The sequence below is a fragment of the Bactrocera neohumeralis genome, chromosome 4 (assembly GCF_024586455.1).
Source record: "Bactrocera neohumeralis isolate Rockhampton chromosome 4, APGP_CSIRO_Bneo_wtdbg2-racon-allhic-juicebox.fasta_v2, whole genome shotgun sequence".
Taxonomy (NCBI): Eukaryota; Metazoa; Arthropoda; class Insecta; order Diptera; family Tephritidae; genus Bactrocera; species Bactrocera neohumeralis.
Genome location: NC_065921.1, coordinates 25,269,610 through 25,282,784, shown reverse-complemented (window position 1 = coordinate 25,282,784; position 13,175 = coordinate 25,269,610). Strand labels below are relative to the sequence as shown.

The window sequence follows — 13,175 nt, the reverse complement described above, 5'->3', positions numbered from 1 at the left end:
TGGCAAAGCTCGAATACCATTATGCCATGATGCTATTCAAGAACCAAGCCATTTTTCGATGTCGGCTTGTGAGTGGAACTGCTTCTGGGCCAGACTATGTGCCATTGAACGGCACAAATACTAATCGGACGTTGCAATATCTGGAACATATGGCGTGTGGGTTCCCTATTTAAGCGTTTTCAGGTAGGTTTTAACGGATTTCGCAACGTGAGGCCGAGCATTGTCACACAGCAGAATCATTTTCTTGTGTCTGAATCATTCACAGCGTACGTAGTCGCTTTGGCGGGTAGCTTTCGAACTAGTGATTATAAAGGCGAAGTTTTTTAGGGATTTTAAAAATGTATTAGTTAGTTTTTGAGATATCCCAATGGAATTTAATACGCAGAGGCATTTTGTTATTCTATTGATCATTTGTCAGAATCGTCAAACCGGGCTACTATATCTCATATCTCCCATACAAACGATTAGGCTCGCTCTCTTAGGCAAAGTTGTTCAGAATGATCCATAGAATATTTTCCTGCATACGCGATTTGTTCGTTTTTTTTGGCTCCTTATAAATCGACCCGCTCTAATGTATATGCTCATTATATTTGTCTTCGATAATACCTAAGGGCTAAATTTATTTAAACCAGTATTTTTTCTAGAAAACCAGTTTACAAATTTTTTTTTAAGAAAAATGGAACTAACTTAAAAATTCAGTTTTATCTTTATTGATCCCATGGGTCCTAATAAAGCTTTACTTTTTATTTGAATTATTTTCTTCTTTAAGAAAAATCGAAAAATTGCAGCCACCCTAATGCAAAGCTATGCGTCATCAGCACACATGTTTGTATACTTCTCCATAGATATGTGTGCTTGGTACGTCTAACAACAATTTGACGAATTTGTTTGACTTACGAAACGGGAATAATGTCAAGTTGTGAATGTTATTTTGGCTGATTAAAGTGAGTAAAATATGTAGCAGTGGCTATTTTGGTTCCTATCAACTGCCTATAGCGGCAGAACTACAGACGAGTCTGGGAAAATAATTGAAGCATATGCTTACTTACTATCACAAAAGCGGGGATTTTTTTAACAATACATATCAATATTTTCCTAGATTTCTCTTGATTTGATTGTACTGAGCGGAAATAAAATTGTACATAGCCACAGCGATTTCTTATCTACCATACAGCGATTTCTGTATGGTCTCACTGCTCTTTCGTTACTTTTCCGAACAATACCGAAGGATTCTCTTTCCCTTCCTGCCAGTTCGATGGTAAAGCTAACTAAATTTTTCATATATGGTAAAATTGGCGTTCCTTTGAGTGCCTTGCTTATTGATTTGGGAAGCTGCACCTTTACTAAATTTTTAATCTACGGAATCAATGTTCTCTCATTCTTCCGATTCTCTACCGTGACCGTTTTATTGTAATCACGGCGGTTTTTACGATCCGATAATCGAAACTATCTTTCGAAACGCTACATAATTGAGAGACGAGGAGAAAAGTCAAAGCAAATACTTGATCAGTGTTAAGAAGGCTATCCCGAAATACTTATATCCATTTTGAGGTTGCCTACTTTTTTTTCATTCGAAAGAACATTCTTTGGCATTTATTTTTTAAGTTTATCTCTTTCAAATGTTGGCCGCGGCTACGTCTCAGATCCAAAGACCATCCGTTGAGTCCAATTTTCGATTACTCTTTCGAGCATTTCGACTGGTAACTGGAATGACAAGCGTGAAGGTCTGAATCGAAGCGGGATTGTCCGTATATACTTTAGATTTTCCATGTTCCCACAAGAAAAAGTCTAACGGTGTGTTATTACAAGATCTTGGTGGCCAATCGAACGGCCCAAAACGTGAAATTATCTGCTCATCGAACTGTTCTCTCAATAAATCCATTGATTGATGCGTTGTGTTGGAAGTGGACCGGCTTGTTGTAAACAAATGTCGATGAGATGACGAGCTTCAATTTCAGGCATCAAATAGTCGGTTATCATGGTGCGATAACGGTCGCCATTGATGGTTACGTTCTGACCGGCATCATTTTTGAAGAAATATGGACCGATGATTCCACCGACTCATAACCCACACCAAACCGTTGTTTTTTCTGGATAAAATGACAGCCTTTGAATCTTTTCAGGTTGCGTCGGACCTTCTTGGAACTTTTCAAGAGCCCATATAGCCAACCGATGTCGCTTGGGAAGATCGAGTGGCTTCAGTTCTTGCATGAGCTATTTTTTTGTACGCTTTCAATTTAAAACCTCGACGTAAATGCGTCAAGTCGTTCCATATGTCTGACCGAGTTGCTGCGAACGGCGCCGAATCGACTCTCCACGGTCTTCGTGTAGACACTCAGCTACGGCTGCTATATTTCCTTCCTGCGTGCTAGACGTGGTCTATTCTGACGAACATTAGCCAGTAATGAAATCTGGGTCTCAAGATGGGTTGCGAATAGTACGCGCAGTAGAGCGAAGCGCGCAAAATTTATTCTTTACAGAAAGTGAATTTTCCTCTGTGAAAAAAGGCTATTGAAAAATGTACTTCTAAGGGGATCACCCGTTATATCTAGATACCGTTTTCAAGTTATTGATAAATTTGCAAAATTACTCTTTACGAAAGTGGACGAACAGCTCTACTCTCTTGAGTGTGGCAGGTTCCAATCAATAGATCGCAGGTTGACCTTTACGAGCCAAAAAAACTACTCTGAAGTTGAGCAGTGTCTCACAAAATATACAAATTTGTAACTGTGCTCTACTAACCTGAACCCTTATCTTCATCACCAGCTTTCTTGGCCTTCAACGCTTTGTACTTGTATTATCAGCTGTGGGAACAACTATCCTATATTCGGCTGCATTTGTTTTACTCATAATTGTAGTTGTTTCTAAGCAAAAAAACAGCCACCTGTGCATTTCAGCTGATTATCTCGAACGAACGTCGACTGCGTCAGGCCTGCTGATGAGGTGAGCGGCCGAGTGTTTATGCTGAGCAAATATGTATGTATGTATGTATCATAGATCATTAAAATGTAAGATGGTGCTCATAATTGTGTTGTCTGTGCAGGTAGTTGGGCGCTTCAGTATAATATAAAAAGTTGGTCCCATAAACATATACCTACATACATACACATATGTATGCGATACGCTGTCGAAAACCACCAAAAACATTTTGTTTACCAAAAAATAAAATTATTTTACTCAACACAAAATTTGCTCTTCACAGAGTCACTAAGCCGCTATGCGTCTGTGTAAGCGGCTCTTATCGCATCGAGCTGTCTATCAGCTTTGACATACAAATTACCCCTAGACGTGTGGGTACATATGCCGGGACTGCAGTGCATTCTATGATAGTACCGTACATTGTCTCAGCTCTCGCGGTTTATGACAGACTACGACGGGCATTTATGCAGTCACTGTCAGCGACGCAGCGCACAGGCAGAGCGACGCGCGTTTACGGGAGCCGCGCGGCGAGACTAAACTAATCAGTGAAGTGAAGAAAGCATATACATAACTACATTGTTAGAGGTCCGTGATTTCCGCGGCTCAGCGTTAAATGGGGTAAAATCGCAAAAATACACTGATGCCTGTGCTGCCTTTGTTTTCGGAGCCTAATGATTGGTTTAACGGTAGTTCGAGTTGATACGCGCCATTAGTCAGCTCGCGCGCACACGCCGCTATTTAGTTGAGTTTAGTCACTCGCCGCGCAGACGACTAAATTCGCACATTCATAGACGCGTACTTGTATTCACCGCCTCACCACCGCCCCTACCGCACGCTGCTCGGTACCACGCCACGTACGGCGAACGTTGAACATTCCTTAATATATACCTATGTACAAGTACATATGTTTGTTTGTTTTGTTGTACATTAATTTTGATTTGCTTCGAACCAAATTGTGTTGACCTTTCCCCCAAACTGTGCGCGGTTGTGTGTGTGTTTCAGAAAGAAAATTAAAAAAAAAATACGAAAAAGTATGAAATTCGTAAAAAAATAAGTTCTTCTTAACCAACAAATCAATTTTGTTATTATTGTTGTACAAATTACACTTAAAAGTTAAAAGTGAAAAAATTATTATGAAGAAAGCGCTCAGCACCACCCAAGAGGATGAGGCGCCTGAGGAGGGCGCTGTCGGCGAACAAACGCGCCGCACGCCGCCGCGTCTCATGCAAATGGGTCGCGCTTTCTCCGAAATGTCACCGCTGAATCCCGCTTCGGCTTCGCCCTCCTGTCGCAGCCCATCGAGCGCGGCTGCTGGCGCCGCTTTGCAAATTCGCCGTGACTCTGGCAACTACGGCAGTATTTTTCCTTTTGGATTTTTGCGTCTATCCCTACAAAAGAGCGGAAGTTCAATTCAGGTAAAAAAAACACTGTTGGCAACAACATATAGCGCTATGAGTTCTTTTTTTATTTTTTTTTATTATTTATTGTTATCGCGTTCCTATTTGTTTGTTCGCCGCGAACATGGACTGTCGCTTCAAATACAATAAAAACATAAATACATACGTGTGCACATAGTCAAATGTAAATATATATGTATATATACATACATACTATATACCCATATACATACTTATGTATATAAAATTTTGCACATAAATAACTCGGTTTGTGCGAATGTGCTGCCGCCACTTGTAGCGCTGAAGCTGATAATCTCTCGTTGTCATATAACATTTTTGCAATTACTAACTGATAAGAATCTTTATTTGTACACACATATACACGTATGAACACTCGTGTATACTGCAAATATGTATGTATATACGGTCTACCGTGTACCTTTTGTCTGCAGATTGTTATGGATGCACAATGCTTGTGTATGGTACAGACCCTGTGAGAAATTATACTCCTCCACTTGCATAGGCAGCTTTGACGTTTTAACATCAATGATACTACTACTCCCTTATTTGTACCAAATATATACTTTTTTATCTAAAAAAAGCTGATGCAGACGCTTAGAAGTGCTATTATACGGTCTAAGCAGTTTTGGCTCTTATATTAGCCAATAAAAACCACTTATTTATACCATGAGTGATAAATATTTAGATTGCCTAACGTTTTATTATTTAGTTCTGCATGCAAGCTTTATTCCAACCTCGATTCTACACCCTTTTTTTGTGATAGCAGATACCCAGCAAGAAATTGAAAACCTCACAGCGAATTTAGCGGCATTGAGAACTTTCTCAGTCCTTTGTCTGCGGAAAAAGATTGCAGACATATAAAATTGATGGCAGGCACTTGTAGTACATCTTCCTCTAAAATTATTTCCAATAACACACATATTTCCTCAGCTCCTTTTGCAACTTTCTATTATTTATGGACGGCTTCCGGCTGATTGCCTATGCTTAATAAGCTTAATAAGTCCCCTGTGAATTATAGTTGCAGACGATGTTTCATCAGCGTTGTAACAAATTGGACGGTCGCATGTGGCCTTGCGATTAACCCGAAGCTACTAGGAGATATAAGATCCCAGAAGCATCCGCCTACAACTTGCAGATTCAGTTAATTATTTAGGATACAATCTAGATAGCTCGCTTTCATAGAAGCTTGATATCGAGGAAAGAGCAAAGAAGGCATCAATTGCCTTGTACTGCTGCAAAAGACCCTTTGGTAAACGATAAGGTCTCACATCGAAAGTAGTCTTCTGGCCCCTTATATTCTATGGGGTCTTTGCGTAGTAGATGGTCTTACCGGACGCCATCTGCAGAAGCTGTATGAAAGAAGACGAGATGGAAACATCTCAGTACTTACTTCTTGTTCCATATTTGCGAGATTGAGGTTCACAGTTTCAGATATCGCACCGAACTGGTGAGAATTAAAATCAAACGCCTGAAAAAATTTCTATCGGCCACAAGACGTTTTTGCTAACTTATAGGTTTGAATTACAGGGTTTTATGGGTTCACAAAGCATTCATTTTGTAGTCCAAGTGCGATCAATGGATCGGGCATCAGAACCGGCCTAATATCTATGGTCAAGAATTTAGCTTTGTTATGAAGATAAGGGTTCGTCATTATGCTTTAATAGTTATTTCGAGCAAATGACCGCCATGGCCGGCTCGAATAAGTTCCAGTCGAGTGACCCGATTTTCGACCACTTTTTGCCGTATGTGAGAAATATTCCAAGGCCTCAATCGTCTCGGGCTTATCTGCGTAGACAAGCGACTTCACATAACCCGAGATAATGGCTCACAAAAAGTTTCCTTCAATAAATTGAAAGTTTCATTGGCTGTATGGCATGACAGCCTCCAATTCAGGCACAAAAAGGCTTTAATTATGGCTCTATGCCGTGCCCAATTGAGTGTAACATTAGAGAGCACAACTAACAGTGACTTTTTGAGGATGTAATGGCGTCTCTCTTTTTCATTCACCATTCTACCATCACTCAAATTTCGACATTTTTGTTTATTAACATACCCATTCAACCACAAGTGAGCTTCATCGCTGAACAAAATTTTCTTGTCAAAATCACCGATCCCGGGCAATCTCGTTTTGGCCCTATTTACCGAACGAGTGACGAGCTTGATGGTCATTCGGCTTAAATTCTTGCACGAGTGAGATTTTGTAAGCCCGCAAACCAATATCCTTCCGCAATACCATATCTTCCGTAAAGTGAATGGGCACAGCTGCAATTGTTGCGCGCAAATGGCGTATGGACTCCTTCGGGTCTTTGATACTCTACTCCACAGCAGCAACAGCGTTTTCGGTGCGCACTGTACGGCGTCCCTGAGGATGTGCAATATCCACTAGAGTAAACGTGGTGCGAAACCGATCCATGTTTGCTCGAATTATCGATTCTGCCAAGCGATTATATAGACCGAATATTGGGCACAGTGTGCGATAACAAAATTACTTTGCCGTGTCTTCCGGCCCACTCTGGTCGTTTTTCGATCAATGCATGTTTCAAATTGATCATATTTTGTCAGTAGCGATTATTATTAATAGTTTCACCACCTTTTAGAAGCTTATGATATACAAAACCTTTCTGATCCCACCAAACACAGAGTATTGCCGAATCGATCTGTTTTTGCAGTGGATGTTGATGGTTGTCCTGGGTTAACCCATAATTTTTCCCGTTTAGGATTCTTAAAATAAATCCATTTTTCATTTTCACACTTTTGGATCTTTCCCATACTTTCAAAGGGTCTGAAATTTTTTTGTTTCACAGCATTGAACATGGCCGCCATTCGCTTTTGATTCAAAGTATCATCTTCATCCAATATTGCTTGCAGTTCGGCGTCTTCAAACCTTTTTGGTGGTCTTCCACGTTCTTCATTTCATACAACAAAATCATTATCTCTGAATTAATGACTGTAAGGTTATTGTACCATGCCATGGAACCATTAACTGTTTCAAATTTTCTGCAAGGTATTCACATATGTATGTATGAGCATATATAGTATGTACCTTTATGTAGAGCATATTAACGCCATTAGATAAATATTTTTTAATAAAAACTGGCATTTGCTAGATAAACCCAAGCAAAATAAACAAACATGACGTCGTTCTACTATAACAATAACACATAATATCTAAAGCAATTGCATTTCTTCGTATGCAATCTTTCTAAAAGGGCACTGAAGCTAAGCTCCTTTAATAGCAACGGAATAACGGGTTACGCAAAAGCTTAATAAGCCCCCTGTGAATTATAGTTGAAAGCCGACGGATTAAGTGACTCACATTTTTCACACTTATATAATCTATATTCATATGTACATATGTATAAACTCTTATCACTTAATTAGTCTGGAAAGCGTTGCAAATTCTCTCTGTCTACTAATGGGTTTGGGAACACTAATTTTGAGATTTAGATTGCATTAAAGGGTATTAGCCGCTTGCAAGTCAGAAAAAACGCATTTTTTGAAGAGGCATTTTATTTTATAAATAAAGATGAATAAATGAATAAAATAACATATAATGTTTAATGTCATTTAATACCCGTTTTGGGAAATTTTAGATTCCCTTTAGCTCGTGGGCGATCCTCTAGGAGCACCTCCAATAAAAGGTGTCTGGCAGTCAGCAAGAATTTTCTGCTTTGAAGTATCCTAAATCCAAAAACCATAAAAATTTATTATTATAATAGCCTGAATACTGGTAATTCTTGAAGGACTAGACAAAATTTGGATTTTTGACAAAATGATGGCGCTCTCTATTAAAAAAAGTATTTTTTATGAAAAAATTTACATTCAGAGTGGCTTAAAAAGTCGAAATCATTGTCGCAATCATATTCGTTCGATCATTACTTAACAAATATATCTAGGGTCGTGTGAAAACTGTAAGCCCAAATTTTACTTGAAATGACATTTTAGGGAAAACGCGCTTAAAGATTTGGGAGCCAATTATTGCCACCAAAATATTCTTACAAATAAGCTCATATCTTCGAAAAAATCGGAGTCGGAGAATATTTTCAAATACCGGGTTTTCCAATAGGGATGATATGATTTCTAAGTGTCCGTTCGGCAATTTTTAATACGTCATGACTTGAAATTTTTTTCATTGTATTCACTGATGCTTACGATTGCAATTTTTCCTGCGCTTCTACCATTTTTTAGTCATGGTAATCGTCCACATGTGCTCGCTATTCGTTGAATTGTTGAAAATTTCGAGCGCACATTTTCTTTACATAATGTTCAAGTGCCAATAAAACAAAGAACCGCTCGAAGCAATGCAAATATTGCTGCCTTTCAGACAAGTGTTGCTGAAGACCGCAATTTGTCGATTCCAAAACGTTCTCAAGAATTGGGACTGTCTCAAGACAGAACCTGCCGGATTTTGAGAAAGCATATAGGCTTGCATCCGTATAAAATTGTTCTCACTGAAGAACTGAAGCCACTGGACAACCGTAGACGTCGTAAACTTACTGATTTTGATTGGAACAACATGAAAACGAAACGATTTTTTTTTTAAGAAAATCATCTTTTCCTATGAGACTCACTTTCATCTGAGTGGTGCGGTAAATAAACAAAACTGTTGATTCTGGTGCGAAGAAAATCCACAAATTATTCATTAACAACCATTGCATTCATCTAAATTGACAGTTTGGTGCGGTTTTTGGTTTGGTGGAATCATCGGTCCGTACTTCTTTCGAAATGAAACTGGTGACACCGTTACTCTCAATGGAGAGCGGTTTAGATCGATGTTTACCAACTTTTTATGGCCGCAAATGAAAGAAGTTGATCTTGAGAACTTCTGGTTTCAACCAGACGGAGTTACGTGCTACACAGCACGTGCAACATCCGAATTATTGCAAGAAAGTTTAGAGATTCGATTATTTCAAGAAATTGTTACATGGAATGGCCTTCAAGAAATTGTAATTTAAAGCCATTAGACTACTTCTTGTGTGGTTATTTGAAGACACTGGTCTTTAGCAATAAACCAGAATCTCTTCAAGCTTTAGAAGTCAATATTGAAAGTGATATTTATGACACACGACTTGATTTAGTGGAAAAAGTACTCGAAAATTCAGTTCATCGAATTCGCTTCTGCAAAAGAAGTCGTGAAGGTCATTTGATTGATGTTATATTCAGAACTTAATTGTACTTCGCAATAAATATATATATAATATTAGTGTGTTTTTTTATCATATCAATTATTGGAAAAAGTCAATGTAAATTTGCGATTCGATTCAAACATATTCTTCATATAAACAATTTAAATCTGAATCTCTAAGACACCAATTAAGATATAGAAATTAATTAAAAAATATTTTGTCAAAAAAATGGTCTCTTCTGCGTAAAAATATCCGAAATTTCTCCCTTCATTTCACTAAAATATTTTGAGAAATAACTATGGTTGAAATAAAGTCGCCTGTTAAATTAAGTTTTTCGAAATTTCTCTCCTCATTTCACTAATAAATTCAATTATTAAAATTAATATTTTTTGGCTGATATTTTCAATGCGTTATTGATTCAGGCCTTGGAGCAAAACATTACGCGTGTCATTCGCCAAGTACTAGTCGAAATCCTCGGATGGACCTGAGACGTAGGAGCGGCCAACATTTGAAAGAGATAAATCCAAAAAATAAATGTCAAAGGATGTTCTTTGAATGATAATAAATATTCCCCATTAAATTTGAATTTTTTGTGTTTTTTTTTAAGCAGGGAACCTCGATTGGATCGCACTTTACATATATTTTTATTTACCTAAGATTTGAATAATATTTACTTTCCTGCTTTGCTTAATGCCTCGCCTACACCTAAGTTCTAAGTTGACAATTAAAGTATTACAAATAATATTAAATTTTTTTTTTTTTTTGAAGCAAACTGAATTTAATATGTATGCAGTAAGGCAGTATTTTTTCAGAAGTTAAAGATATGCAATAGTGTTATCGATTTATTGATCACTTTTCTAGTGTACAGTAATAAATTTGTATACTCGTACATATGTATGTTTTTTGGATAAATTTTCACACATCGATCATTGTCAATGCTGCCGGATATATTGGCCCAAGAGCTAGGCTTGCCTTCGACCGCCTAAAAGTATGCAGAAATCGAAAGTTGACGATCAATGTGTTTGTAAATGATTGATGTTAAATAGGGCTACATATACATACGTATACGTATCAAAAGTACAAGGAAATAAAATAATAATATGCCGTATGATATATTATAGTATATTATAGTACATATTTCCAATCAACTAACTGTACTCGCATTTTTCATATTCTTATTTTCTATAACTATATTGCCGCTCTATTGCTACTAATATACATTTGTTATATATAAATATACATATGTATGTATGTCCATCCATACATAAGTATATGCATTTTATTATATACATTTATGTGTATATATGTATATTTATTCAACCATTGTTGACAGTTTGCACTTTGTTTTGACGTACTATATAACTGTCAATATCAACTAGGATCCAATAAAGAAATGATGAGTGTTTTGACATTCATGAGCATTCAATGTAGTCATCAATTAATAGCGTACAAAAACAAAACAAAATCATAATAAAATATAGTAGAGCTTGTGCAACGATTAGTATATGTATATTTATATGTTAATTTGTACGAGGCTGGTTCATGAAGGTGTGATTTAAAATAATATAGTTGTGATATGACCTTTTTATTGTGATCTTGAGCTGTTTTAATCTTCCTCTCTATAATCGTGCTGACCTCTCTTAGCACATCAGTCGCAAATTTTTCCCTCAGATTTGTTGAGTAGTGTTATCAATTAAGTAAAATTAATCGAAAAAAATGTATTTTCAAACGATAAAATAATCGATTAAGTCGAAAATAATCGGAAACAAGAACTTGTCAGTGCAATTATGGTCCAAAATAATTGAAAAAAAACCTTCCTTGAAAAAATACCTGGAAATTTTACATAAAACAGAGAATATTCATCAATATTTATTTTGTCGCCTTCAATGTAATTCACACCAGGTGTAATACACTTATGTCAATGAGATTTCCAGCCCTCGAAACACTTTTCATAAGCAGTTATTGGGATGGCCTTCTGCTCCTTCAGCGAATTTTGTTTTATCTCTTCGTTCAACTGAAGACGGGTTCCAGGAGCAGCAATTTCAGTTCGTAAAACACGAAAAAATCACACGGAGCCAAATTTGGCGAATACGGTGAATGATCGATGGTATTCATTGCGTTTTCGGCTTTAAATTCGGTCACAATCGTGGTTCGATGCGATGGTGCATTATCATCGTGTAAAATCCATGAATTGTTCTTCCACAATTCCTGCCGTTTTTGACGGATGTTCTCACGCAAACGCCTCAATACTGCAAAATATAACTGCTTATTGACCGTCTGTACCTCCGAAACAAATTCATGATGCACCAAACTACGAATATAGAACAAAAGCAATGAGCATCACCTCGATTTTTGAGCGGCTTTGGCGTGGTTTTTTGGGTTTCGGCTTTTTTCCCACCATTCCTACGATTGTTGAATTGTTTGCATGTCAAACTCATAAACCTATGTCTCATTGACAGTTATAATGCTCTCCATGAATGTCGGACCGGAATTCGCACGATCAAGCATGTCCAAAGAGATCTGTTTACGGTACTCTTTCTGAAAACAATTCAGCTTTATCGGGACGAGTCATGCAAGAACACATTTCATACCCAAAATATCCATCAAAATCATTCGAACGAACACGCGAGAGATGCTGAGCTCTCTTGCCATCTCTCTAGCACTTGTATGGTGGTTTCAAGCACCATATCCTTCAATTTTCTGATATTTTCATCAGTTGAAGAGGTCGAAGCTCGTCCAGAACAAGGCATATCTTCAACGATCTCTCGACTGTCTTTGAAGGCTTTGTATCACTCGTAGGCTTGTGTTTTTTGATAAAATTGAATCCCTGTAAGCCTTTTCCAACATACGCAACGATTCCGCACACGAAATTTTGGTTAGAAATACAAAATTTGAGAGAAATTCTTCGTTCGATAGTTTTATCCATTGTAAAAATCGCAACGCACTAATGAGGTGTTCCCACTTAAGCAACTGCTGTAAACAAACTGGTTGACTGATCGCAAGATTATTTGGCATAGTAATTAAGAACAGTCCTACCAACTTAGCAAAATATCATATAGCTGTGGAAATTAATTATAATTTCCGGTATTTTTTTGTCACAAGTATAAATATATTTTTATAGGGTCTTTATCGTTTCCTTCTGGGTGTTACAAACTTCGCGGCAAACATTATAATATGAGCTGAAATGCACATTTAATCGATTAATACATTTTTTCGGAAATCTGAAAAGTCACCTCTTCAAACCAACCTCGTACTTATGTACATCCATAACTGTGCTTAGCTACATACATACATATGAATGTATATACACCATCGTATAAACTATTAACTTTTCTGTATATGCAATGAACAGCCGCCGAAGCTGAACAGCTGTCAGTCAGCTGCTTGCCATAGTTGACAGTTGCTCTTTGTTGCCGATATATCACTCGGATTTGATGCTGCTGCTATCAACCACCAGCGCTTTTGTTCAATACGCACGCACTTCGCTCCCACAGTTATTGATCGTGAAAAAGTTTCTATGAAAAAATAGTATTTCACCAATGACAAGGAAAGAAACAACAATACTGTTGCTTAGTGTGCGCGAAAATAGAAGTGTGTTTGTGTGTGTAAAGTGGTTATCAGCTGCTCTTATCAACACCAGGCAGCAGCAGCATCATACGCGCGGATTAATATCATTTGGCTTAGTTTATTTACATGTGTACTTAGCATATCC

The 13,175-nt window shown here is 37.5% G+C and overlaps 1 protein-coding gene across 4 annotated transcripts in view; it reads left to right on the top strand.

The window, feature by feature from the left end:
* LOC126756363 (kinase D-interacting substrate of 220 kDa) overlaps positions 1 to 13,175 on the top strand; it is a 91,127-nt gene that overhangs the window by 14,379 nt on the left and 63,573 nt on the right. The window contains exon 1 of one of the 4 annotated variants that reach the window (XM_050469370.1): positions 3,467 to 4,334. The exons of 2 other annotated variants lie outside the window; for them this stretch is intronic. In XM_050469370.1, coding sequence (XP_050325327.1) covers positions 4,053 to 4,334 — 282 coding nt within the window. In that variant the 5' untranslated portion in view covers positions 3,467 to 4,052. Of the gene's footprint in view, positions 1 to 3,466; positions 4,335 to 13,175 lie in introns of those variants that run through there. One more of the 4 variants, XM_050469376.1, reaches the window with a different exon arrangement.